This window comes from Lithobates pipiens, unplaced genomic scaffold (genome assembly GCF_037356315.1).
Source record: "Lithobates pipiens isolate NorthernLeopardFrog02 unplaced genomic scaffold, aLitPip1_a1.2 Scaffold_8, whole genome shotgun sequence".
Taxonomy (NCBI): domain Eukaryota; kingdom Metazoa; phylum Chordata; class Amphibia; order Anura; family Ranidae; genus Lithobates; species Lithobates pipiens.
Window position 1 is genome coordinate 2,541,821 of NW_027507903.1, and position 27,189 is coordinate 2,569,009.

The following is a 27,189-nucleotide window of genomic DNA, read 5'->3' on the forward strand; positions in this document are numbered from 1 at the left end:
AATAGGCGGCGCTTTAATTTTTTTTTACGGTTACCAGGTTAGCGTTGCAGAGGAGGTCTAGTGCTAGAATTATTGTTCTCGCTCTGACGATCGATACCTCACATGTGTGATTTGAACACCGTTTACATATGCGGGCGCGACTTCCGTATGCATTTTCTTTGCTTTGCGAGCTCGCGGGGACGGCGAGTGCTTTAAAAAAAAAAATTATTTTATTTATTTGAAAATGAATAAATTGTTTTTAAAAAATAAAATAAAAATTGATCACTTTTATTGCTGTCACAAGGAATGTAAACATCCCTTGTGACAGTAATAGGTGGTGACAGGTACTCTTTATGGAGGGATCGGGGGTCTAAAAGACCCCCCATCCCTCCTTTACACTTCAATGTATTCAGATCGCCGAAAACGGTGATTCTGAATACCGTATATATTTTTAAAACCGGCGCCATTGGCAGCCGAGTAAACGGGAAGTGACGTCGCTTCCGTGTTTACGTTTAGGATACTGGAATGAAGCCGATTACGGCTTCATTCCAGTTCCTCCCAGGCAGCCGGAGGCTCCGGATCTTGAATCGGTGCTCCCGATCGAGCGGGAGCACCGGTAACAGCAGCGGGAGGCGGCGGGAGGGGGGGGGATGTCCCCTCCCACTCCTCAGGCATAACAGCCGAGCGGCTTTTAGCCACTTCGGTTGTTATGGCTGGAAAGCCAATCGCCCGCTGAAAAAAACGGTACCGGGATGATGCCTGCAGGTGCGGGCATCATCCCGGTATACCCCCCGGAAGCCGAGTACGCACATCTGCGTACGCTCGGCGGGAAGGGGATAAACAGTACCTGGGTGGGCCTTCACAGTAGTGATCACTGTGATTGGCTAATCACAGTAATCATATGATTGTAAGCCAGTGCTCCCGATCATTAGAATGAGTGCTGAGCACGGATAATGCCACCACATTCCCATGCGTCAACACCACTACGAAAGGCTGAAAGGCTCACTTACCAAATTTATACGGACCTCTCATTACAAAAGGTCACAAATGCTTGTGGCTCCATACCCAGCCAAGGGCTTTATAGCTTCAGAGGATCTTCCAAACTGACACATTAATCTGCCTGACACGGTTGTCATAGGAGTTTCCCAAAACGTAAAAGGCTGTGCGTAGTGTAAAATCACAAAATTTTATTGTACATAAATCTAAAAGTAAAACACCTTAAATTGTATGCATAGACTGGCACACATACAAAAAAAAAACGCTCTTTTCCAGGACTCAAGAGTAATGGTGACATCAGCACAACGCTCCTCCCTACGCGTTTCATCATACATTGACGTCGTCCAGGAGCATGGAAAAAAAAATACTTAGATCAAGGTTTGATCTAGGTCAGTGCCATGGTTCGTGTTTGGGTCAAGGTCAGGGTCAGGATTTTTTTTTTTCTTTTTGACAGGATTTTATTTTATTTTTTTATAGCGTCAGTGTGTTTTTTGGTAAGATAAAAAAAAAAAGCTGGGCTGTACTACAGGCACAAACAACTAACATACACATATGTGGTATTGCTGCAATCGTCAGGAGCAGGAGAATTCAATGGGTTGTTCTTTGGTGGTAGGTTATGGTAGTAGCAAGAAACATACAGCTAAATTAAAAAACAAAAAGATTTTACTATTTTGGGCCAGTTTTCCTTTGATAATAAAAAAAATCAGGAGATATCCATTACCATTTACCACCAAAAGAAAGCCCAATTTGTCCTTAAAAAAAAAGTGGTGTACCGTAATTCACCCAGATTCACAAATATGCATGCTTTTAATAACATGTGTTAAAGTTAAATAATGCATAGCCAATTAAAAATGTCCCAAAAATCGTTCAATATTTATGCACAGACCATAACCTAATACTTTTACTCAGTTTACCTTTTTTTTTTTTTTTTTTCTTTTTAGATTTCACATATAATTCGAGAGATTCGACAGTTTCAGCAGACTGCCTACAAGATAGAGCACCAGCCCAAGGTAAGACATCATTTGATTTCAGTACTAATAAGTATGGCTTGCTATGGGGGGGGGGGGGCACACGCAGGAGAGAAGGAGCGAAGAGCGCCAGCGGGGGGGGACCCCAGAAGAGTTGGTAAAAGACTGCTCTGTGTTCATTTTAGGGCACACAGACATAATAAATTACCAATTTTTTGGGTAAAATATAAAAGATGAGATCGCACCGAGTAAATAGATACCCAACATGTCAAACCTTAAATTTGCGTGCTCCCGTGAAATGGCGATAAGCTTCAGTACCTTATATTTTCCATAGGCGACCCTTTAAAAGCCCCCTATAGGTCATCAGTTTAGTGTTACGGAGGAGGTCTGGTGCTAGAAATATTGTGCTCACTCTGGCGTGTGCGGCGATATTTAACGTCTAGCACAATTTAAGTTTTCATGCATGAATGCATGAATTTACATTTGTGTGTGCATATATGTGGGGGTGGGGGGTCTCAAAAGATAATTTTTTTGGGTGGGGGCCTCAAAAGATTTTTTTTTTGGGGGGGGGGGTCTTAAGTGCTTGGGTTTAAATTACATTTTTTATTTAACTTTTTTTTTTCATCACATAGGGGACAAAAAGTCCCAGGGCCACAGTTTGGAGACCACTTTTTCGTTTTTATTGCTGGTAAATAATGGATTCCAAGCAGAAGAAACATGCCACCATTGAGTTCTTGATGAAGAAGGGGTGACATCCACAGAAGGCTACAGAAAGTTTTCGGAGATGACACCATTGATGAGAGCAACGTCATTGGTGACTCTTGTCAATGGTGTCATCTCTAGAACCCAAGAACTCAATGGTGGCACGTTCCTTCTGCTTGGAATCCATTAATTACCTCCAATTAAAAAAAAAGAAGAGGAGTTACTATAGAGAAGTGGCCAGATGTGGCCCTTTGCTTGCCTTTATCCAGTCCTTAGGGCACTGTTCTTCTCATTGATACAAGGCACCATTCCTTCCACTGATACCAACAGTGGGGCATAATACCTTCCACTGACATAAACAATGGGGCACTATTCTTCCTACTGACACCAATGATGGGGAACTATTCTTTCTACTGACACCAATGATGGGGAACTATTCTTTCTACTGACACCAATGATGGGGCACTATTCATTCCACTTGCAATAACAATGGGGTACTAGTCCTCCTGCTGACATCAACGATGGAGCACTGTTCCTCCAACCAGTACCAACAATACCAATGATTGGGCACTATTCCTCCTACTGACCACAGGTACTGAGGCATTGTTTTCTCCCACTGGCGTGGGGCATTTTCTATTTTCACTGGTCAGTCTGGCCCCCGCAAGGTCTGAAGGACCGTAAACTGTCACTTTTGTTTAGAGAAGTTTGGAGGCCCTTGCTATAGAGCCAGGGGGTAGGCAACCTCGGCCCTCCAGCTGCTTTGAAACTACAAGTCCCATGAGACATCGCAAGACCCTGACAATCACAGGCATGACTCCTAGAGGCAGAGGCATGATGGGATTTGTAGTTTCACCACAGCTGGAGGGCTGAGGTTGCCTACCCCTGCTATAGAGGAAGGCGACCCTTTAAAAGCCCCCAATAGGTCATCAGTTTAGTGTTACGGAGGAGGTCTGGTGCTAGAAATATTGTGCGGCGATATGTAACATGTGACATTTGAACGACCTATGGAGGTTAGCAAAAAAAAGTTGTGCCCACATTTGCATTACTTTTGGTACAGTCCTTGTATTACATAATGGAGAACAGCGGGAGCAGAGATGAGACCCTCTTCCCAGGGGCGGACTGACAACTCATGGGGCCCCCGGGCAATAGAAGCTCATGGGGCCCCTTGGGTGCCACACTCAAGCCACACACACACCTGCACAGGGAGACTTGGGGTGGAGAAAGCACACAGGGACCCGGCGGGGGGGGGGGGGGGAGCACACAGGGGGAAACTGGAGGGAGAATGCGCACACACACACACACACACACACACACACAGGGACACACACGCACACAGGGGGACACACACGCACACAGGGGGACACACACGCACACAGGGGGGACACACACGCACACAGGGGGACACTCACACGGGGACACACACGCACACAGGGGGACACTCACACGGGGACACACAGGGGGACACACGCACACACACACACACAGGGGGACACTCACACGGGGACACACACGCACACAGGGGGACACTCACACGGGGACACACACGCACACAGGGGGACACACGCACACACACACACACACACACAGGGGGACACTCACACGGGGACACACACACACACACAGGGGGACACACACGCACACAGGGGGACACACGCACACAGGGGGACACACACGCACACAGGGGGACACTCACACGGGGACACACACGCACACAGGGGGACACTCACACGGGGACACACACGCACACAGGGGGACACACGCACACACACGCACAGGGGGACACTCACACGGGGACACACACGCACACAGGGGGACACTCACACGGGGACACACACGCACAAAGGGGGACACACGCACACACACACACACACAGGGGGACACACACAGGGTGACACTCACACACACAGGGTGACACACGCACACAGGGGGACACTCACGCGGGGACACACAAGCACACAGGGGGACACTCACATGGGGACACACACGCACACAGGGGGACACTCACACGGGGACACACACGCACACAGGGGGACACTCACACGGGGACACACACGCACACAGGGGGACACTCACATGGGGGACACACACGCACACAGGGGGACACTCACACGGGGGACACTCACACGGGGACACACACGCACACAGGGGGACACTCACACGGGGACACACACGCACACAGGGGGACACTCACACGGGGACACACACGCACACAGGGGGACACTCACACGGGGGACACTCACACGGGGACACACATGCACACGGCGGACACTCACACGGGGGACACTCACACGGACACACACACGCACACAGGGGGACACACACGCATACAGGGGGACACTCACACGGGGACACACATGCACACAGGGGGACACTCACACGGGGACACACATGCACACGGGGGGACACTCACACGGGGACACACATGCACAAAGGGGGACACTCACACGGGGACACACATGCACACAGGGGGTTACTCACATGGGGACACACACAGGGGGACACACACACACACACACACACAGGGGAAGACACACACATGGGGACACACACACAGAGACACACACAGAGACACACACAGGGGGAGAAACACACACACAGGGACACACACACACACACAGGGACACACACAGGGGTTGAAACACATACACACACAGGGACACACACAGGGGGACACTCACCCAGGGGGAGACACACACACGGAGACACTCACAGAGGAGGGCACTGTGGGGTGGGGGGAACCGGGGCCCCATGCATCTGTACCGCCGCCCCCCCAATCCCCATCCCCCCATCACTTATCACTTGTGGCAGGCCCATGCTTCACTTACCGGATGCCGATAATACTTATAAAAGCTCAGCTCCCAGCTAGCCCCTCCAGTCTTCTGCTGTGCCTGTATTACATGCCGTGATCATGCCGATTATAATACTGCTAACGGCGCACTGCTCCCCACCGGCCCCTCCTTCCCTCCCGTCCGTCCCAGGCGATGTCACGACGCATACAGTACAAGCACCTGGGACGGACGGACGGGAGGGAAGGAGGGGCCGGCGGGGAGCAGTGCGCCGTTAGCAGTATTATAATCGGCATGATCACGGCATGTAATACAGGCACAGCCGCTTCAAGTGGCTGAGACCGGGCCCCTAATGGCCTCGGGCGGCGCCCGAATGACCGACTGGTCAGTCCGCCCCTGCCTCTTCCCCCGAAAAATACCCAAAGGGAAGGCTGTGAATGTCAACACACATCTCAATTTGAAATTTGCTTTTGTCTCTTGCAGGTCACACAGTATCTCTTGGACTCTTCAGGAGTGCTGGATGAAGAGGGTCTTTATGAAGCTTCTCTCCGCTTGGAACCCAAACTTCCTACTTGAATTTTTGTTGCACTCTCCCTGCCTGTATCATATTGTACAGACCCCCCAAGCCTCTGGCCGGACCCCATTATGCAGGGGTCCCTGTGTAGGGGCAGAGATGTCTGTGTCTCCATTCATCCCAAACACCCAACTGCTCCTAAGGGAAGGCCCTACACTTGCCCCTACACCCAGTTCCCCCCCCTCCCCCCCCCCCCCCCCCAAAGACACCCCTAGAAAAGAGTGACCAGGGTGGAGACTGAGATACTTCTCAATGTGAGCACTGTCCTACTTTCATCATAGGCCATGCCACCAAGAACTGAACCGTCGCTGCTGCTGCCTCCTTTTTTGACTGGACATCGAAGGAGAATGAATCTGACGTTTTTTTTTTTTTGTGTGCAGCAGCTTACAGACAAAGCAGCCTTCACCCCCTCCACCACCATGCTTGAGCGATGGGGTTCATGGTTCCGTGTGTCTTTTACAGAGAGGTTTTAATAGCAAACTCGAGAATGGAAGGGGTTTGATGCACAACACTCCCACATTTATTTATTTATTTTTTGTCATAAAGAGCAGATGAGAGGGCCACATCCGTATTATAAGTGTGTTGGGAAGCACTTCAGAAGATAACCAACCCCCCCCCCCCCCCCCCCATACAACGGCCGGTCTTCTATTGCCTTGGACTGGCATTGCACACGTCTAGCAGATTGCTACAAGTTTGCAAGTTCCGGACTCTTCTCCAGCTTTGTCTTGTTGACTTTGTTTCGTAGTATGGGTCCTCGGTTTGCGACAAAACAGGATTGCACAAATAAGGAGTCCAGCGGGCTAATTACAAATAGCTGCTATATAACGGGGCGACATTTCCAGTGCTTTATTGGAGAGGTGTCATATATAGACTGATGGGGAAAAATAAAAAATAAAGGATTACGGGTATGGTGGCACTTTAAGGAAATTGCAGCAGTGGGCACATGTATGATGTTGGAAAATTTTTGTAGCTGGTTTGAGGAAAAAAAAAAAAATAATAATAATTAAACGGACTGGTCACAAGAATGTGTTATACGGGAGTCCAGCGGTGGGTTTTAAGAAAAAATTTGCAGCTACATTTTGGTTTCTTTATTTTTTTTGTACTATAAAGTGTTTCCTGATTACCTCTCGCTAATAAATCTTTTAACTCAGGGTTACCACCAACACAGCCTGTTCACAATGTCTGTCAAACAAAATGAGAGAAGAAACATTTTAACCCCTTCACGCCTAAAGGGTAAAACAAATCTTCATGCCTAAGCACAATTTTGCAACCTTGACATGTGTTAGTTACATAGTAGGTGAGGTCGAAAAAAAAGACACAAGTCCATCAAGTCCAACCTACAGTATGTGTGCGATTAAATGTCAGTATTACATTGTATATCCCTGTATGTTGCGGACGTTCAGGTGCTTATCTAGTCGTTTTTTGAAACTATCGATGCTCCTCGCTGAGACCACCGCCTGTGGAAGGGAATTCCACATCCTTGCCGCTCTTACAGTAAAGAACCCTCTACGTAGTTTAAAGTGGTTCTGCACCTAAAAAAAATATATTAAAAGCCAGCAGCTACTAATATTGCAGCTGCTGACTTTTAATAAAATCACACTTACCTGTCCCAGGGTCCAGCGATGTCGGCGGCAGATGACGAGCAATCGCTCGTCTCGCTGCTGCCCCCGCCGCCATCCTCTGTCAGGGAATCGGGAAGTGAAGCATCGCGGCTTCACTGCCCGGTTCCCTACTGCGCATGCGCGAGTCGCGCTGCGCGTCTCTTATGGTCCCCCGCTGTGTCTCTGGGAACTGTGTGTTTCCCAGAACACAACAGGGGGGCGGGGCGTCTGCGAGGGTCTGCGGCGGTCTGCCCGGAAGTGGGTGCAGATACCTGGATTATCCAGGTAACTGCACCCCCCTCCCCCTGAAAGGTGCCGATTGTGGCACCGGAGGGGGGAGGGATCAGATTAGCGGAACTTCCCCTTTAGGGTGAAGAACCGCTTTAAGGTTAAATCTCATTTCTTCTCATTTTAATGAGTGGCCGCGAGTCTTGTTAAACTCCCTTTCCGTGAAAAAGTTTTATCCCTTTTGTAACATCATACATATCATCAAAACTACTTTGTGCATCCAGGTGGATTATACCACGTTTTTTTCAGAACAAGTTGGCCTTTCATTTTGGTGGTAAATGGTAATGGATATCTCCAGATTTTTTTATATTATTATTATTATTAAAGGAAAACTGGCCCAAAGTAGTAAAAAAATAATATATTTTTTTTCAATTTAGCTGTATATTTCTTGTTACTACCATAACCTACCACCAAAGAACAACCCAAAATAAATTCTCCTGCTTGTGATGATCGCAGCGATATCACAGATGTGTATGGTGTTGTTTGTACACGTAGTACAGCCCAGAAACAATACTGCGCATTTAGATTTTTTTTTTTTGTCCTACCTAAAACACGCTGATACTAATTTAAAAAAATAAAACCTTGCCCACAATATCCTGACCTTTGACCCTGATCTTGATCTTTGACCCAACTACTAACCCTGGTTCAATCTAGGTGTTTTTTCTTTATTTTGTATAATTTTTTTTGTACATACTTTTTTTTTTTATCTCTGCAAGGACAGAGAGATACAATGTATCTCTCTCCTCCATTCACAGAGAGAAACACAGGGGCAGGCTTCACAGTGAGAGCCCGTTCACACTGAGGCAGCACGACTTGCAGGGCGACTGCCTCAGGCGACCGGGATCCGACTTTAGCGGCGGCTTGTGAAATGACTTCTGTATAAAAGTCAATGCAAGTCGCCCCAAAAGTCGTACAGGAACCTTTTTCTAAGTCGGAGCGACTTGAGTCACTCCGATTAGAACGGTTCCATTGCATAGAGCAGGACGCGGCTTGTCAGGCGGCTAAGTCGCCTGACAGGTCGCCCCTGTGTGAACCGGCCCTTACTGATCAAATGAACAAACTAAAATAAATTCTCCTGCTCTTGACGATCGCAGTGATACCACATATGTGTATGTTATTTGTTGTTTGTACCCGTAGTACAGCCCAGAAACAATACTGAGCATTTTGATTTTTTTTTGTCCTACTTAAAACATACTGATACTAATTTAAAAAATAAAATCCTGCCCACAATATTCTGACCTTTGACCCTGATCTTGACCTCTGACCCAACTACTAACCCTGGTTCGAACTAGGTGTTTTTTCTTTATTTTTTAATATTTTATTTTTTTGTACACACTGCAAGGACAGAGAGATACAATGTATCTCTCTCCTCCATTCACAGAGAGAAATCCTTGGTGCGGGCTTCACAGTGACTGATCACTGTGGTAGCCAATCAGAGGCTACCACAGCGATCAGGTGACCCGGAATCGAGAGTTCCGGGTCCCTAACGTTAGTACGGGGCCCTGGAGCTCTCGGTGAGACTCCGGTCCCTGTGCTGGGAGCGTGCTGTGCATATATGCGGCCCCACTGAAAAAAAAGCCCAGTCCAGGGCCGTCCAGGGCCGTCTTTAATATTGATTGGACCCTGGGCAAAAATTTTCTTGGGGCCCCCCCATGCAGTTTTGCTCTCCACCTGCTCTGAGACATACAATAAATATCAGCTAGACTCAAAATCAGTTTACTGAATCAGATTAGGCAGCTATTGCGATTGCTTGCCAGAGGTTACAGTGTATCATTACCGTGCACTGACTGGTTGCTAGAGGTTACAGCACACATTACGGCTCACTGATTAGTTGCTAGTGGTTACAGCACATGATTTGTGCTTTGTTGATTGGTTGCTAGAGATTACTGTGGATATGACCTCAGGGGGGGCATGATATACATATCAATGCCCCCGGCTGCCCCTATTTACATATGAATGCTGCCGCTATTTACATATGAATGCCGATAATTGACATGAAAACACGGGGTCTGCAGGTGAGCCATCTGTACACAAGAATAGGGCAGAGCTGGGCAGCATTATTAGCAGCACTTCACACTGAGGTATTGGGACACAGTACAGGACTAAAACCTCAAGGGATGAGGGAATTTAAACCACGATAGTTGGTAAGTATAAGGCAGCTGCTTTGGCCCCCACAACAATGACAGGGCCCAGGGCAGCTGCCCCTTTTGCCCTGCCTTAAAAATGACCCTGGTTATGTCGGTATCAAGGGGTCAAGGAGGAACTTCCCCCCGGAGAATGCTCACATTCTAATTCAGGTACTTTTACAAAACGGATACTTACCTGTCCATGCAGCTCTGGGCGTTCTTATACGCAGCCGACTCTTCTTCAGGTTCCAGCTTATCAATGCCACCATCTTGGTTTTGGGCAGTTGAGGAAAGTGGAAAAAAATAGTGCTGGACCCGTATGGTTATCTCGCTAGTATTGCTATCCTTAAGTATTGATATAAATAATCTGGATCCTGGGCAGGCAGCGTCCTACACCCCAGAGGATCTCCGTGGTCTTCTTGGCTTGTGGTGTAATGTACCAAAAATTAAAATTGAAGGACCACACCACTGTTAAGAGGCCCAGATATGACTTTATTCCAATAAAATTCAAGGGGACGATCCAAGAAGTGGCCAATGTGTTTTTCGGGGGTCCAAAGGGGCCCCTTTACGAGGGCTAGCAAAAACATGACAACTCCATACTAATCCAATATCAATAAAATATCCCCTCCTCGGGGTAATATTTAACATGAAATAGCCAATAGTATAGCAAATATAACAACTAATTTCAGGTAACATTGAATAGATAATCATTATATAAGAACCTCAGACAAACATGAGAATGTGGATGATAAACCATACCATTTTTCAGTTCATCAAACGGGTAAAAAAATGAATATTAAAATAGTAGTAATCATAATCATTAAAATAATAGATTCTGATTAAAATATAAATCTAATAAGAATAAATATTTAAAAATTAGTAGAATATATTCAAAGAACGAACGTGTACAACTGGAGCCATAAACTGTACAGTCTGATTGTACAGCCGCTATACTAGCGGTTTTAGGAGCCGGGTGTCACTCCAAAGGGGGTGATTTGAGGGGTATTTGTACTGTCCTGGTGTTTTCCAGCCTCAAGAAATGAGATCGGCCGTCAGTACATCAGGATTGATCAATTTTCAGATATACAGTAACTCACAAAAGTAAGTACACCTCTCACAGATGATCAATAGGGTTTAGGTCTGGAGACATGCTTGGCCAGTCCATCACCTTTACCCTCAGCTTCTTTAGCAAGACAGTGGTGGTCTTGGAGGTGTGTTTGGGGTGGTTATCATGTTGGAATACTGCCCTGCGGCCCAGTCTCTGAAGGGAGGGGATCATGCTCTGCTTCAGTATGTCACAGTACATGTTGGCATTCATGGTCCCCTCAATGATCTGTAGACCCCCTTTGCCGGCAGCACTCATGCAGCCCCAGACCATGACACCCCCACCACCATGCCTGACTGTAGACAAGACACACTTGTCTTTGTCCTCCTCACCTGGTTGCCCCCACACACGCTTGTCACCATCTGACACCAAATAAGTTTATCTTGGTCTCATCAGACCACAGGACATGGTTCCAGTAATCCATGTCCTTAGTCTGCTTGTCTTCAGCAAACTGTTTGCGGACTTTCTTGTGCATCATCTTTAGAAGAGGCTTCCTTCTGGGCTGACAGCCATGCAGACCAATTTGATGCAGCGTGTGGCGTATGGTCTGAGCACTGACAGGTTGACCCCCCACCCCTACAACCTCTGCAGCAATGCTGGCAGCACTCATACGTCTATTTCCCAAAGACAACCTCTGGATATGACGCTGAGCACATGACCTCAACTTCTTTGATCGACCATGGCGAGGTCTGTTCCGAGTGGAACCTGTCCTGTTATTCCGCTGTATGGTCTTGGCCACCGTGCTGCAGCTCAATTTCAGGGTCCTAGCAATCTTCTTATAGTCTAGGCCATCTTTATGTAGAGCAACAATTCTTTTTCTCAGATCCTCAGAGAGTTCTTTGCCATGAGGTGCCATGTTGAACTTCCAGTGACCAGTATGAGAGAGTGAGAGCGATAACACCAAATTGAACACACCTGCTCCCCATTCACACCTGAGACCTTGTAACACTAACGAGTCACATGACACAAGTAGGGAAAATGGCTAATTGAGCCCAATTTGGACATTTTCACTTAGGGGTGTACTCACTTTTATTGCCAGCGGTTTAGACATTAATGGCTGTGTGTTGAGTTATTTTGAGGGGACGGCAAATTTACACTGTTATACAAGCTGTACACTCAATACTTTACATTGTAGACAAGTGTCATTTCTTCAGTGTTGTCACATGAAAAGAGAGAAGAAAAGATTTACAAAAATGTGAGGGGTGTACTTACTTTTGTGAGATACTGTATATCCCATAGATTGTGGACTCTATAACCTAAGAAATGTAACAGAATACATTTTGACCTAAATTTATGGAGAAAAGATTATTTGCAAAATTTTATAACCGAAAACAAAGAAAATTTTGTTTTGTTTTTCAAAATGTTCGGTCTATTTTTTCGTTTATTTAGCAAAAAAATAAAAAGCCCAATGGTGATTAAATACCACAAAATAAAACTCTATTTGTGTGAAATAAATGATAAAACTGTCCTATGGGTACAATGTTGTATGACCGCGCAATTGTGATTCACAGTGCGACAGCGCTGAAAGATGAAAATTGGCCTGGGCAGGAAGGGGGTAAAAGTGCCCGGTATTGAAGTGGTTTAAGCAAGAAACAAGGATGTGTGGTGGGGGGGGGGGGGTGAGAAACACCAAAAAAAAATGTTTCTTGCTCCCCGAACACAAACTAGACGGGAATATTCTCTTTTTAAACACCTGACACCTATTTCTCACTGTTGCGGAGCATTGAGGTCCCATCTTATAACCCTTTCACACTGGAGACGTTATTCAGGCGCTTTAGCACTACAAATAGCGCCTGTAAAAAGTGTCTCATCTGCAATCCCAGTGTGAAAGCCCCGAGACGTCAAAAAAATAGTCCTGCAAGCAGCTTCTTTAACCACTTGCTTACTGAGCATGTAAACCCCCCTCCTGCCCAGGCCAATTTTCAGCTTTCAGCACTGTCACACTTTGAATGACAATTGCGCTGTCATGCTACAGTTTATCCAAAATTAATTTTTTCACACAAATAGAGCTTTATTTTGGTGTTATTTAGTCAAACAAAAAAAGACAAAAATTTAAAAAAAACATGTTTCATAGTTTGTTATAAAATTTAGCAAACGGGTAATTTTTTTCCTTCACTGATATTCGCTGATGAGACTGCACTGATAGGCACTGATAAGACTGCACTGGTGGCCACTGATGAATGTCACTGATGAGCACTAGTAGGTGGTATTGATAGGCAGCACTGGTGATGAGGCAATAATTGGTGGCATTTATTGGTGGCACTGATAGGTGGCACTGTGGGCACCGATGGGTGGTACTGTGGGCGCTGGTAGGTGGCACAGAAGCCTCTACAGGGGCTTTCTGCAATCAGGACTGATGTCCCTCTCACAGCAGCCAGTAATCGGCTTTTTTTTTTTGTAGCGCGAGGAGAAAAAATAGGCGATTACCGGTTCTGTTTACATCACGTGGTCAGCTGTCATTGGCTGACAGCTGATCACAGAGCGCGTGGCGTGCGCCCTGCAGGGGGCGCGCAGGCCGCTCGAGTGAGGATGTCTAAAGGACGTCTGTAAATTAGGTCTGCGCTGCAGCCGTCTTTCAGCTATAGCGCAGACGGGAGGTGGTTAAGGGGCTTTAGGAGCGGTGTATACACCGCTCCTAAAGCGGCCCTGCCCGTTGAAATCAGCGCCACTTTTAACCCTTTATTTGGCCGCTAACGGGGGTTAAAAATGCCCCGCTGACAGCCGATAATCGCCTCTAAAACTATGGTAAAGCACCGACGCCCCCCCGCTGTCAGTATGAAAGAGGTCTAAGGCGGCGTCCACGCGACCGGACTTTTCAACGGACTAGGTGCAACGGTCTTCCCGACGGACTTTCCGAATCAACGGACTTGGCCACACACAATCACACCAAAGTCCGACGGATTCAAACATGATGATGTACGACCGGACTAGAATAAGGAAGTTCATAGCCAGCAGCCAATAGCTGCCCTAGCGTCGGTTTTCGGCCGTCAGACTAGCATACAGACGAGCAAATTTTTCGACCGGACTCGAGTCCGTCGGAAAGATTTGAAACATGTTTTAAATCTAAAGTCCGTCTGATTTTTTGATAGCAAAGGTTCCGACGAAAAGCCCCACACATGGTCGAATTGTCCGACAGATTCGTTCCGCCGAAAAAGTCTGGTCGTGTGTACGCGGCATCAGGGTACTGAGTATTTAGAGCTGCACAGAGAACCTACAACATCCACTCAGTGGCAGAAAGAAGCACCAACATTATTACAAAGATCAGCTTGGATCCTTCCTTGGAGCACTGAGCGTTGTTTTTGGATGCCTGCAAAATATTCCAGGTGGAAACAGAAACTCTAATGCCGCGTACACACGACCGGACTTTTCGAGGGACTAGGTCCGACGGACTTTCGGCGGAGTTCTGACGGACTTTCCGAACGAACGGACTTGGCCACACACAATCACACCAAAGTCCGACAGATTCGAACGTGATGACGTACGACCGGACTAGAATAAGGAAGTTCATAGCCAGTAGCCAATAGCTGCCCTAGCGGCGGTTTTTGTCCGTCGGACTAGCATACACACGAGCGGATTTCTCGGTAGGAACTGGGTCCGGCGGAAAAATTTGAAACATGTTCCATTTCTAAAGTCTGTCGGATTTTTGCAAATCAAAAGTCCGCTGCAGCCCACACACGATCGAATGGTCCGCCGGAATCGTTCCGTCGGACCTTTGATGTCGAAAAGTTTGGTCGCATGTACGCGGCAAAACATACAGCGGATAAGTATTGAACACGTCACCATTTTTCTAGGTAAATCTATTGGTAAAGGTTCTATTGACATGACCTTTTCCCCACATGTCGGTAACAACCCATGCAATCCATACATACAAAAAAAACTACCAAAAAAATAATAATACCAAAACCAAATACGTTCAGAAATGAAGTTCTGTGTAATAAAATGGAATGACACAGGGAAAAAGTATTGAACACATGTAGAAAGGGAGGTGCAAAAAGGTGTGGAAAGCCAAGACACCAGCTGAAATCTATCATTAATTCGAAAGCAACCCTGCCCCTTGTCAGTCAGCTGGTTCAGTCTCAATTGATGCCCTACAAAAAGGTGTCTCATTACCAAGGTGTCACACATGAAACATATCATGATGGGTAAAAGCAAAGGGCTCTCTCAAGACCTTCGCAACCTTATTGTTGCAAAACATACTGATTGCATTGGTTACAGAAGGATTTTTAAACTTCTGAATGTTCCAGTGAGCACTGTTGGGGCCATAATCTGGAAGTGGAAAGAACATAATTTTACCATAAACAGAGGAGAGGCAGAGGAGTGAAAAGAGTTGTTCAAGAGCCAAGGACCACTTGTGAAGAGCTTCAGAAAGACCTGATGAGGCATTAACAGGTACAACAATAATTAATGCACTCACCTGCCATGGCCTGTATGAACGCTCAACACGCAAGGCTCCATTGCTTAAGAAAAAGCATGTTGAAGCTTGTTTAACCACTTCAGCCCTGGAAGGATTTACCCCCTTCCTGACCAGAGCACTTTTTGCGATACAGCACTACACCGCTTTAAAGAGGGATTTCACTGTGAAAAAAAAAATATTAAAAAAATATAAAAAAAATATTAAAAGCCAGCAGCTACAAATACTGCAGCTGCTGACTTTTAATAAATGGTCACCTGTCCCAGGATCCAGCGATGTCGGCAGCCGAGGCCACCATTCTAGGTGAGGGAATTGGGAAGTGAAGCATTGCGGCTTCACTTCCCGGTTCCCTACAGTGCATGCGCGAGCCACGCAGTGCAATAGGAATTGTCCGCGCTGTCTCTGGGACCCGTGTGTGTCTCAGCAGACAGTGCGCAGGGACAGGAAGAGGCATAGACTCCCGTGGGAGTCTATGCTCGGAAGTGGGTGTAAATACCTGTCTTTGACAGGTATCGGCAACCCCCTCCCCCCTGAAAGGTGCCAACTGTGACACCGGAGGGGGGGAGGGTTCAGATGAGCGGAAGTTCCACTTTAGGGTGGAACCCCGCTTTAACTGACAATTGCGCGGTCATGCGATGTTGCACCCAAACAAAATTGACATCTTTTTTTTTCCCCATAATTAGCGCTTTCTTTTGCCGGTATTTGATCACCTGTGCAGTTTTTATTTTTTATGCTATAAACAAAATAAGAGCGTCAATTTTGAAAAAAAAAGCAATATTTTTTACTTTTTGCTTTAATAAATATCCCCCAAAAATATATAAAAAAAATTTCTTTCTCAAGTTTAGGCCGATACGTATTCTACATATTTTTGTTTAAAAAAAAAAATAATAATAATAAGCGTATATTGATTGATTTGCACAAAAGTTAGCGCGTCTACAAAATAGGGGATAGATTTATGGCATTTTTATTGTACTTTTTTTTTTATTAGTAATGGGGGCGATCTGCGATTTTTATCATGACTGCGACATTATGGCGGACACATCGGACACTATTTTGGGACCAATGTCATTTATACAGCGCTCAGTGCTATAAAAATGCACTGATTACTGTGTAAATGACACTGGCAGCGAAGGGGGTTAAGGGTGTCTTAGAGAGTGATTCTAACAGTGTGGGTGGAGGGGCTACCACTGACAAGACCGCTATCACTTCTCCCTATGACAGGAAGCAGTAGATCTCTGTCATGTCACTAAGCAGAACAGGGAAATGCCTTGCTTACATAGGCATCTCCCCATTCTGCCGCTCCGTGACACGATCGCGGGCCCCCGGCAGACATCGAGTCCGCCGACCTGCGGGCGTGTTCATGGAGTTTGTGGTGGGTGCGGACGCCCACAATGCCACGATTTAAAGGGGACGTACCTGTACGCCCATTTGCCCACCACTGCCATTGTGCCGACGTACATCGTCGTGTGCTGTTCGGCATGTAGATAAAGTTTTCTGAACAACATTTAAAAAAGCCTGTGAAATACCGTGAGGATATAGTCTGGTTCGCTGAGACCAACATTGAACTCTTTGGATGCCAATTTTAATCGTGGCTGTTTTTCAGCGTACGGTACTGGCAAACTTCATATCATTGAAGGAAGGATGGATGGTGATAAAAATCTGCTGCCACCTACCAGGATGATGGAGATGAAAGGGTGGACAGTTCAGCCAGACAATGATCCCAAACACAAAGTCAAGGAAACTCTCCTTTGGTTTTAAAGAAAGAAAATAAAGCTGCAAGAAAGGCTTAGCCATTCACCTCACTTGAATCCAATAGAAAATCCATGGAAAGAACTAAAGATCCGAGTTCATAGAAGAGGCCCATGGAACCTTCAGGATTTTAAGAGTGTTTGGGAGAATGGGCCAAGAATGGGCCAAAATCACACCAGGAGGCGTCTTGAAGCTCTCATTACCAACAAAGAATTTTGTACCAAGTATTAAATACATTTCAGTTTAGCAGGTTCGATACTTCTTCCCTGTGTCCTTCCATTTTATTACACAGAACTTAATTTCTGAACGTATTCGTTTTGGTGTCTTTGTATGTATGGCTTGTTACCGGCATGTGGGGAAAATTGTCATAAGCACCTTTAGAAATGTATTTACTAAGAAAAATGGTGACGTGTTCAATGCTTATTTTACCCGCTGTAAATCTGATCTTGCGCCATGTCTATGTGGGCCATAAACAGACTTTTCTACAAATGTGACCCATCTAATTAAAACAGGAATATTGGTGGTTTAGGTGCTGAAAATTGATCACTATCCATTCTGCGGTCCAGAATTCTCGAATTTTGTGTAATTTTTTTTTTTTAAGTATTACTGTTCTTAGCAGGGAAGGAACACCGGTGCTGTTGCCGTACGGTAGGGCAAAAAGAATATGTTAGAGATCAACATGTTGTACACAGTGATTTACTACGATTATTAGAAGAAAAAAGAAAAAAAGTAACCACGCTTGTGGAAAAACACGAAAACAAAATCAAACACGAGTATTAGACCCGCCGGCACGCTATGAGATTCATCACAGCCAAATATACTTCTGTAAAACGTGCTGCGCTGACATATCGCCAAACCAAACTCATAATAAATCAAAAGTCCCAATAGTGACAAAGACTCTTTTGATGAGATTAAGGAAGAATCTTCAAAAACACCTTGTCCACAGCGTTCCACCACCACCATGAAGAGACTTCAATCTGCTTACTAAATGGAAAAGACTCTCAGATCAACAAGAGTCAAATATGCATCTTTAGATGAGCTCCATGTAGCCCATCATCACTGATCTTCAAATGTCGCCCTCTCTGGAAAAAAGTAGTTTCCTGCAAAGACATACGTTCACAATATCCACCACATAGAGGGATCTGTGCATGCAGGTAAGTACCTAGAAAAGATCATCACATGCACTACATAGTGTGAAAACTGTAGAGTTTTAATTAAAAGTACTAAAATTGCACTCACATAAACACAGTGGCAGCTAGTGCTGCTGTATATTTTGGGAGGGGGCAGCAAACAAGACACCCCAGCCCCCCCCCCCCCCCCTCCTGGGTCAGTCGCTCCTCCATCAACCCACCAGCCCCGTTCTTACCCCCACCTAGCAACTTCAGCTCCTTCCTAAAATGCATTCATTTGGAATTTTTGGCAAAAAAAAATAAGACAATGGGGTTGATTTGCTAAGTGGAAAAAGACTGTGCACTTTGCAATGTGCAGATGCATTCTGCAAGTGCAGTTGCTTTAGAGCTTAGCAAATGAGCACAGAAGCTCTGCTGACTTCCATCATTCAATCATGTCCAAGCAAAAATACTGTTTTTTTTTTTCCTTGCACGTGATTGGGTATTTTTTACAAAGTGAACCCTTACCTCATTTACTAAGTTCTGGAGCAACTGCACTTTGCAAAGTGCATGGTCTGCTTGCCTTCAGAAAATCAATCTCATAGTGTTACATTAAGCAATAAAAGTACAGCGTTGAAGTTGTCTAGCATTAAATCGAATATATCAATGAAAAGAAGTCAATAGCAAACAGCTGATAGTGGTGTCAATTGGTTACTGTTATTTATTCATGGGTTTAAAAAGTATTTAGAATGTGTGAACCAAGGGTCCCATTTTTTATTCTGAAAACGAGAATAAACAATATTAATCTCTTGTTTATTTTTTCAAAATGATCGCTCTTTTTTTTGTTTATAGCGCAAAAAAATAAAAACTGCAGAGGTGATCAAATACCACCAAAAGACAGCTCTATCTGTGCGAAAAAAAGGACATCAATATTATTTGAGTACAGCGTCGCACCATTGCGCAATTGTCAGTTAAAGTAACTGAAGTAATTGGTACAATAAATATTATTCGAAGATGGTTATGGATCCCCCCTATTTATTGCACCTATGTATTAACTTGTCTTTTCCTATAGTTAGCTAGTCTATTAAAACTCTAATCACATGTTACTGTTGATATAACAATAATACAAGGTTAGCTATGAAACTAAGCACACAATAAAACAAAGTCTTATTTATTTCCCAAGAAAATAAGAACCGCTAACATGAAAATACTAAAGAAAGATATTACGAGCATATACCAACAGAACACATAATACAAGAATATCAAAGATACTTATCACAATGATTTCCTCAAGATTTTGTTTTGTCAGGCTGGGCTCAGATGGCAAAGAGATGGCCATGAGGCTCAAAATGGTGGAGAGAGCCATGCAGCCCAGGCACAAGCCAAGAGCGATAAGGGTAGAGACAGAGACAGCTCTTTAACTTGTTCAGTCCTTTATACCTCAATCATACACCATTCAGACCCAACACCATTGCCATCCCATCTAGATTTTTGCCGAATCCATATTTATAGGGCAGTCCTCAAAAAAAAAAAAAAAAAAAAATATATATATATATATATATATATATATATATATATATATATATATATATATAAAATTACTCTCAGTCCTGCTGTATTGGCCTCTAGGGGCAGCATTGTCCATGTATGGTCAATCTTCAATGCCTTTGATCCTTTGATCTTCTGTAGCAGGACATTCATCAATCATCTGTGCTAAGTTAAGCACTGTGTAAACTGTTGGCGCTATATAAATCGTGTATAATAATAATAATAATCTTGTTAGCTATGGTCCCTTTCAAGTTTGCGTTATAGCAACAGACGATCCAGGCCAAGAGCTGTTCAAAGACATTCCAGACTGTCCCCAGGAAAGCAAATGCTTGGTTGTATCAACCAGAAAGATATTCCAGAAATATGATAATACATCATGTTGACTTCCAACACCATCCGCTTTGCCCCTAAAGGGCGCATACCACCCTTCTTCAGACATGGCTCCTATGGAACAGTTAATAACTGTCTTAACAGGTTAGGTTTTCCAACAGGTCCTTAAGAAACAGCTCCTATGGAACAGTCCATAATGGTCTTAACGGGTTGTGCTTTCCAACAGTAACGCAGTGTAGTATCACAAAAAATGGTCAAGAAGGGGGTAAAACCTTCCAGATCTGAAGGTTCCAGAAGCTTTTACTGGGGGATATATATATATATATATATATATTCTCTGCTCTAGCATTGCAGGAGATAGAGGAATGTACACATGCCTTCAATGTTAATAAAAACAAAGTTTTTTTTTCTTTTTTGACTTTATACATGTTCAGTGGACAAAAATTCAGTCCAATAAACAGGAAGGTGACAAAGAAACATGTGACATATATTACTAAATATTAGCATGATCTTCCTAGCTTTGAAACACTATAGTGGCTGAACAAAGTAAACCTCCATTGGAGACCTGACCATCACACTTGTATGAGTTTGTTGTATAGCTCATTCCAAAACCAATTCCCCTCCCCCCTTATTTTGGCTATTACAACCTACACTCCTCTGGGGTGGCTTTCCACAGAATTTTGGAGCATGTCTGTAGGTATGTGTGCCCATTCAAATGAATATTTGTGAGGTTAGGTACTGATGGTGAGAAGACCTGACTCACAGTTTGTGTCCTGATTCATCTGTAAGCCCTTGTACACACGGTCGGAGATTCCGTCGGAATGTTTCCTATGGGAAAGTTTTGTCGGATATTCCGACTGTGTGTGGTCTGCATCGGACTGTTTCCATCAGAATATTCGATGGACCAAGTTTTCCAACTTGCCAGTAAAATTTTCCAACAAAATGCTCCTATCGGACATACTCCGATCATGTGTAGCCTACTCAGAAGGACAAAGTGCCACGCATGCTCAGATCAAATTCCTAGACCAAAGCTATTGGCTACTAGCCTGAACGTAATCCTGTCGTAATGAAATAACGTCATCACGTTATGTACAATAGGATTTTCCGACAACTTAGTCTGACTGTGTGTATGCAACATCACTTCCGGACCTCTTCCGGAATTAATCCGTCGGAATTACTTTGACGGATTTGGTTGTCGGAATCTCTGACCGTGTGTACAAGGGCTAAGGTATTTTTCAGTAGGGTTGAGGTCAGGCCTCTGTGGAGGACACAAGTTCCTTCACACCAAACTGGTCACACCATATCTTTATGGTTCTGGCTTTGTACACAGAGGCACAGTCATGCTGGAACAGGAATGGGTCTTCACCAAACTGTTTCTACAGGGTTGGAAGCCCACAGTTGTCTACAATGTGTCAATATGATGTTGTCAGGACCTGGATCTGAACCGACGACCTCTGCTGTGTTTGGCAATATCTCTTCTTGCTTAGCTGCATGAGATGCTGCACAGCTCCTGGACAATCTTGCCTTGAACCTTGTTTCTGGTGAACCTTGCACTCTTTGCACTTCCCATGAACTTCCTATTTTCACCATGTCTTTGTACTTCCTTGTTTGTCAGATTATTGTGCTCTTTCCAGCCAATACCTCGCTTTTGTCACTCCTGCTCAAATCAATATCTTTGCAACCACTTATTACGGACCTTTGGCTTGTTCCTTGACTATGCTTCTGCTTGATCCCATACCTGCTATATCTGCTACTGGACCCCAGCTTGCTCACCTCTTGTTGGTGAGATCCGAGGACCACAGCCTGATACTAACCTGCAGCAAATACTATCTCTACCATCGGGAGATCTGGTGAAAACCAGTTAGTACTTAAACCCTGCACCTCGGGTGAGCCCGTATCATTCATTCACCAGGGTGTGACCTGCTTGCGGACTTATCCAGCTGGTCAGTGGGAGCCTCACTACTGATATAGCTACTGGTCTCGGAGCTGACCATGACAGAGGTAGTATTACCAAGACCAGGGCAGTCTTTAAGGCAGGGCAAAAGGGGCAGCTTCCCTGGGCCCCATCATTGTTGTAGGGCCCAAAGCATCTGCCTCATACTTGCCAACTATCCCAGCTTAAATTTCCTTATCCCTTGAATTTTTAATCCTGTGCTGTGTCCTGTTATCTCAGTGTGAAGTGCTGCTACTAATGCTGCCCAGTTCTGCCCTATTGTCATGTACAGATGACTCACCTGCAGGTGTTTACATGTAAATAAGCGGCATTGATATGTAAATAGCCGTGGACTGGCCGCATTGATATGTAAATATAGTGGTATATAGAGGTAAGGTAGGTGGGTGCAAAGATGAGCAGAGGAGGCAGGTAGAGTTAAAGGGGGGTTGGTGTGGAGAGGATGGGGGGAGGTTTGGGGTGCAGAGGTTAGCAGGGGTTTTAGGATGTAAAGGTGTACTGACAGGGTGGATAAAGATGTAGGTCATATGTAGGGCAGCCCATTCATTTCAATTGGCTACTTTATGTGCTAGAAATGTGAAAGAAAGTCCCTACAAAATCAAATGGTTGCACAGCACATGTTAGCAGATGCATGAGGGTGTAATTAAAAATTAATGGCACTGCTGTGTATCTGCTAAGGGCAGCACCTTTCTGTGGTGTCAGGAAAGCGATTTTGCATGCGTTCCTGGCACACACAATTGTGAACGCAGGCTAAATGTCTCAGTTACATTGGTGGTCAGTGTAAATCTTCTCATTACTTTGGTGCTTGGTGTACAATCCTTTCATTCACAACTAGTGGCCCGTGTGAAGTCTCCTCTTACATTGGTGGTCAGTGTAAATCCCTCCCTTACATTGGTGGTTACAGTGAATGCTCCTATAACATTAGTGGTCAGTGCAAACCCCTTTTATCTTGGTGGCCAATTTTCTCCTTTTTATTTTGGTAGTCGGTAAAAAAATCAGCATTGCCATTGATCCCCAGGAGTTCTGGGATACCTAGGAGTTTTCTGTCTATTGATGGGTCCCCCCACCACTACAGTCCATGGTGTGCAGGTAGTGAGGACATGATGTGCTGTAACCTCTAGCAACCAATCAGTGAGCATTAATGATGTGCAGTAATCTCTAGCAACCAATCAGTGAGCAGCAATGATGTGCAGTATCCTCTGGCAACTAATCAGTGAGCAGTAATGATGTGCAGTAACCTCTAACAACCAATCAACAAGCAGAAATCATCTGCTGTAACCTTGTGCATGTAACCAACAAGCAGTAATGTGTGCTGTAACCTCTAGCTATCAATCAGTAAGCAGTAATGATACACTGTAACCTCTGGGAACCAATCGCAATCGCTGTCTGATCTGATTCAGTAAACAGTTTCTGAGTCTAGCTGCTATTTATTGTATGACTCAGATGGAGAGCGAAATTGCATGGGGGACGCAAGTACAGGAGGAGGCGGAGACAAGACCAGTCACAAGGAGAGAGAGAGCAGTGAGCGGTCTTTATTATATATCTTGTAATAAAGCCCAGAAATAAATACACAAAGCACACCAAGATTTAACCACTTAAGCCCCGGACCATTTTGTTGGCCGAAGATCAAGGCAACTTTTTTCGATTTGGCACTGCGTCGCTGTGACAGACCAAGCTGGGACCGAGGCTCTTGGAGGGAGTGAATGCGAGCCTCTTGCCTTGTGATTATGGGACCTCGCATTTGGGGGAATGGTGCTCTTTGTGCCTGGGGACCCCTGAGGTGGTTTTACTTGGATTCAGGTCCGTGTCCCCCCCCCCCAAGACACACAGACTCTGGATATGTAAATGTCATGTAGCAATAGACTGAATCACACTATTGAACACAAACCCTTAGATGCTAATATCATCAACTCCAGCCACCTGTCTGTTGTCTTGTATAATGTAAATGAGTCTAGTCTGGCTTGACACAGATTCTAAAGAATATTTCACCAATTGTTGTTTTGTTGTTTGTGCTAATTAACCTGCAATTTAATGAAGGAATCCAGTGTTGATTAATTAGCTCATGCTAATTAGGTTAGGTTTTAGTCACCCCGCTAATATATATTTTGTGTGAGATCTCAAATAAAGTTCATTCCTGATGTTCTCCAAGACTGGTGTTGTCTAGTTCTTGGGGGTTCCTATAGCCAGATCCATTGGACTTGTGTTCCAGGACTTAGGAAGCGGTATACTGACGGAAGCACTCAAGCGGAGTGTGGGGGACATTCCGTCACAGTTGCTTTAACTGACAATTGCGCGGTTGTGCAGCGTGGCTCCCAAACAAAATTGACGTCCTTTTTTCCCCACAAATAGAGCTTTCTTTTGGTGGTTATTTTATCGCCTCTGCGTTTTTTATTTTTTGCGCTATAAACAAAAAAGAGTGACAATTTTGAAAAAAGCACATTATTTTTTTACTTTTTGCTATAATAATATCCCCAAAAAAATATATGCATTTTTTTTTTTTCCTCAGTTTAGGGCGATACGTATTCTTCTACATATTTGTGGTAAAAATCGCAATAAGCGTTTATTGGTTGGTTTTGCGCAAAAGTTATAGCGTCTACAACATAGGGATGGTTTTATGGCATTTTTATTAATAATTTTTTTTTTTTACTAGTAATGGCGGCGATCCGCGAATTTTATCGTGACTGTGACATTATGGCAGACAGATCGGACCAATTTTTGACACATTTTTGGACCATTGGCATTAAAGCGGGAGTCCACCGGGACTCCGCGTTTTTTTTTTTTAAAAGCCAGCAGCTACAAATACTGCAAGCTGCTGACTTTTAAAATAGTGACACTTACCTGTCCAGCGCGCCCGCGATGTCGGCACCCGAAGCCAATCTCTAGATCGTCTGTCAGGTGCTGCCGCCGCCATCTTGGGTATGGGAATCAGGAAATGGAGCCTTTCGGCTTCATTTCCCGGTTCCCTACTGCGCATGCGCGAGCCCGCACTGCGCAATAAGGACGGTCCCCGCTGCCTCTGGGATCTTGTGTTTCCCAGCAGGCAGCGGGGCACTTGCGGAAAGGGGCGGGCACTTGCGGAAAGGGGCGTAATCTACGCCCCTTTCCGCAGAGAGCTATCCCGGAAGTGGGTGCAGAATACCTGTACTGTACAGGTATCTGCACCCCCCTCCCCCCTGAAAGGTGCCAATTGTGGCGCCGGAGGGGGGGAGGGTTCCGATGAGCGGAAGGTCCACTTTAGGGTGGACCTCCGCTTTAATACAGAGATCAATGCTATAAAATTGCATTGATTACTGTAAAAATGTCACTGGCAGTGAAGGGGTGTTAACCATTAGGGGGCTGGGAGGGGTTAAGTGTGTCCTGGGGAGTGATTCTAACTGTGTGTGGGGGGGGGGGTGAGGCCTGTGGGGATTGAAAGTCACACCTTTACAGAGATATCGAGGGTTATCTAACCCCCTAGACTATCTACATTACTATCACCGATGACAGGGAGCAGGCGATCGGCAGAACGGGGAGATGCTGTGTTTACATCGTCATCTCCCCGTCCTTCCTCACTGTGAGACGATCACGGGCAGCCGGCGGACAGCGAGTCCGCGGGCATGGTCACGGAGCTCACGGCAGGCACGCACACGCGGGAAATTCAAAGTAAGGTACGGGTACGTTACTTTGCCCAGCAGTGCCATTCTGCCGACGTATATCTACAGGAGGCGGTCGGCAAGCGGTTAAAGGGGTTGTAAACCTTCGTGTTTTTTCACCTCAATGTATCCTATGCATTAAGGTGAAAAAACACCTGGCAGTCATCGGCCCCCCAACCCCCCCATTTTAATTACCTGAGTCCCTTCATCTTCTCAGCGGTGAAGCGTTCTCCCTCTCTGCCCGTTGTCCCGGCTCTTCACTGGATAGATTTGATAGCAGCGCAGCCATTGGATCCCACTGCCGTCAATCAAATTCAGTGACGCGAGCGCCGGGTGTCGTGGCAGATTCCGGCATTCGTGTCTATAGACGCAAACGCTGGACTCGGGAGCGTGCCTGCAAGGTAACCCCCAGGAGATTGCTTCTCCTAGGGGGTTATCTGATGTGGGGAGGAGCCGCAAGAGCCCCCAGAAATGGATGTTCGGGGGCCACTCTGTGCAAAACGAGCTGCACAATGGAGGTAAGTATGATATGTTTGTTATTTATTTTATTTTTATAAAAAATTATCCTTTACAATCACTTTAAAGTTGTTCTACACTGCTCAGCTAATTCAGAGCAATGAAGAAGCAGTCAGCAGGGTTGCCAACCTCCCGCAGCATTTTTTACTGACGACCTGAGAAATGACAGAACTTCCTATTGAAAAATAACACAGTGAACTTTTGAACAGTATAAACATGATATGAAAACACCGACAATACCGATAACAAATGAATTTGCTTGATTAACACTTAAAAAGTCAACACAGCATGAAATTATCAGCCCTGATATTTACTGGCAGTTGTAAAAACTGTCAGTAAATCGTTACCCTGAGCAGTGCAGCTGATACAGACGGACAGGGAGAAAAACTGGGAAAGTATTTTATATGAGAGCTAGAACATGTGATGCCCCTTCCAGATAGCAAAGGTTGGGGGTGGGAAGGGAGGGATGGTGGCAAGTGCAGTGGTGATGGAAGTTCCAGGTGGGGGAGGGGGGGTTGCTGTGTGTTTTGGGAGGAGGGTCTGTTGGAAATGAGGTGTGGGGGGGGGGTGTTGAGAATGATGAGGGCAGGGGAACACTTGTAAGGACAGGGACGAGTGATACGAGCAGAGAGGTGTGGGAAAGACAGGGAGGAGTGGTAAGTGCAGAGAAGAGTGGTGAAGGGCAGAGAGGAAAGTTAAGTGCAGAGAAGAGTGGTAGATTCAGGGAAAAGCGGTAAGGAGGAAGAGTAGTAAGGACAGGGAAGTGTGGTAAGGGTAGGGAGGTGTGGAGGTGGCAGGGAGGAATGGGGAGGACAGGG

General features: G+C 45.4%; 1 protein-coding gene across 1 annotated transcript in view; it reads left to right on the forward strand.

Moving 5' to 3' along the window:
* Positions 1 to 7,168, forward strand: part of RASGRF1 (Ras protein specific guanine nucleotide releasing factor 1) — a 167,675-nt gene extending 160,507 nt beyond the window's left edge. The window contains 2 exon segments of the mRNA XM_077472711.1: positions 1,917 to 1,985; positions 5,915 to 7,168. Coding sequence (XP_077328837.1) covers positions 1,917 to 1,985; positions 5,915 to 6,007 — 162 coding nt within the window. The 3' untranslated portion in view covers positions 6,008 to 7,168.
* The last annotated feature ends 20,021 nt before the right edge of the window (positions 7,169 to 27,189 follow it).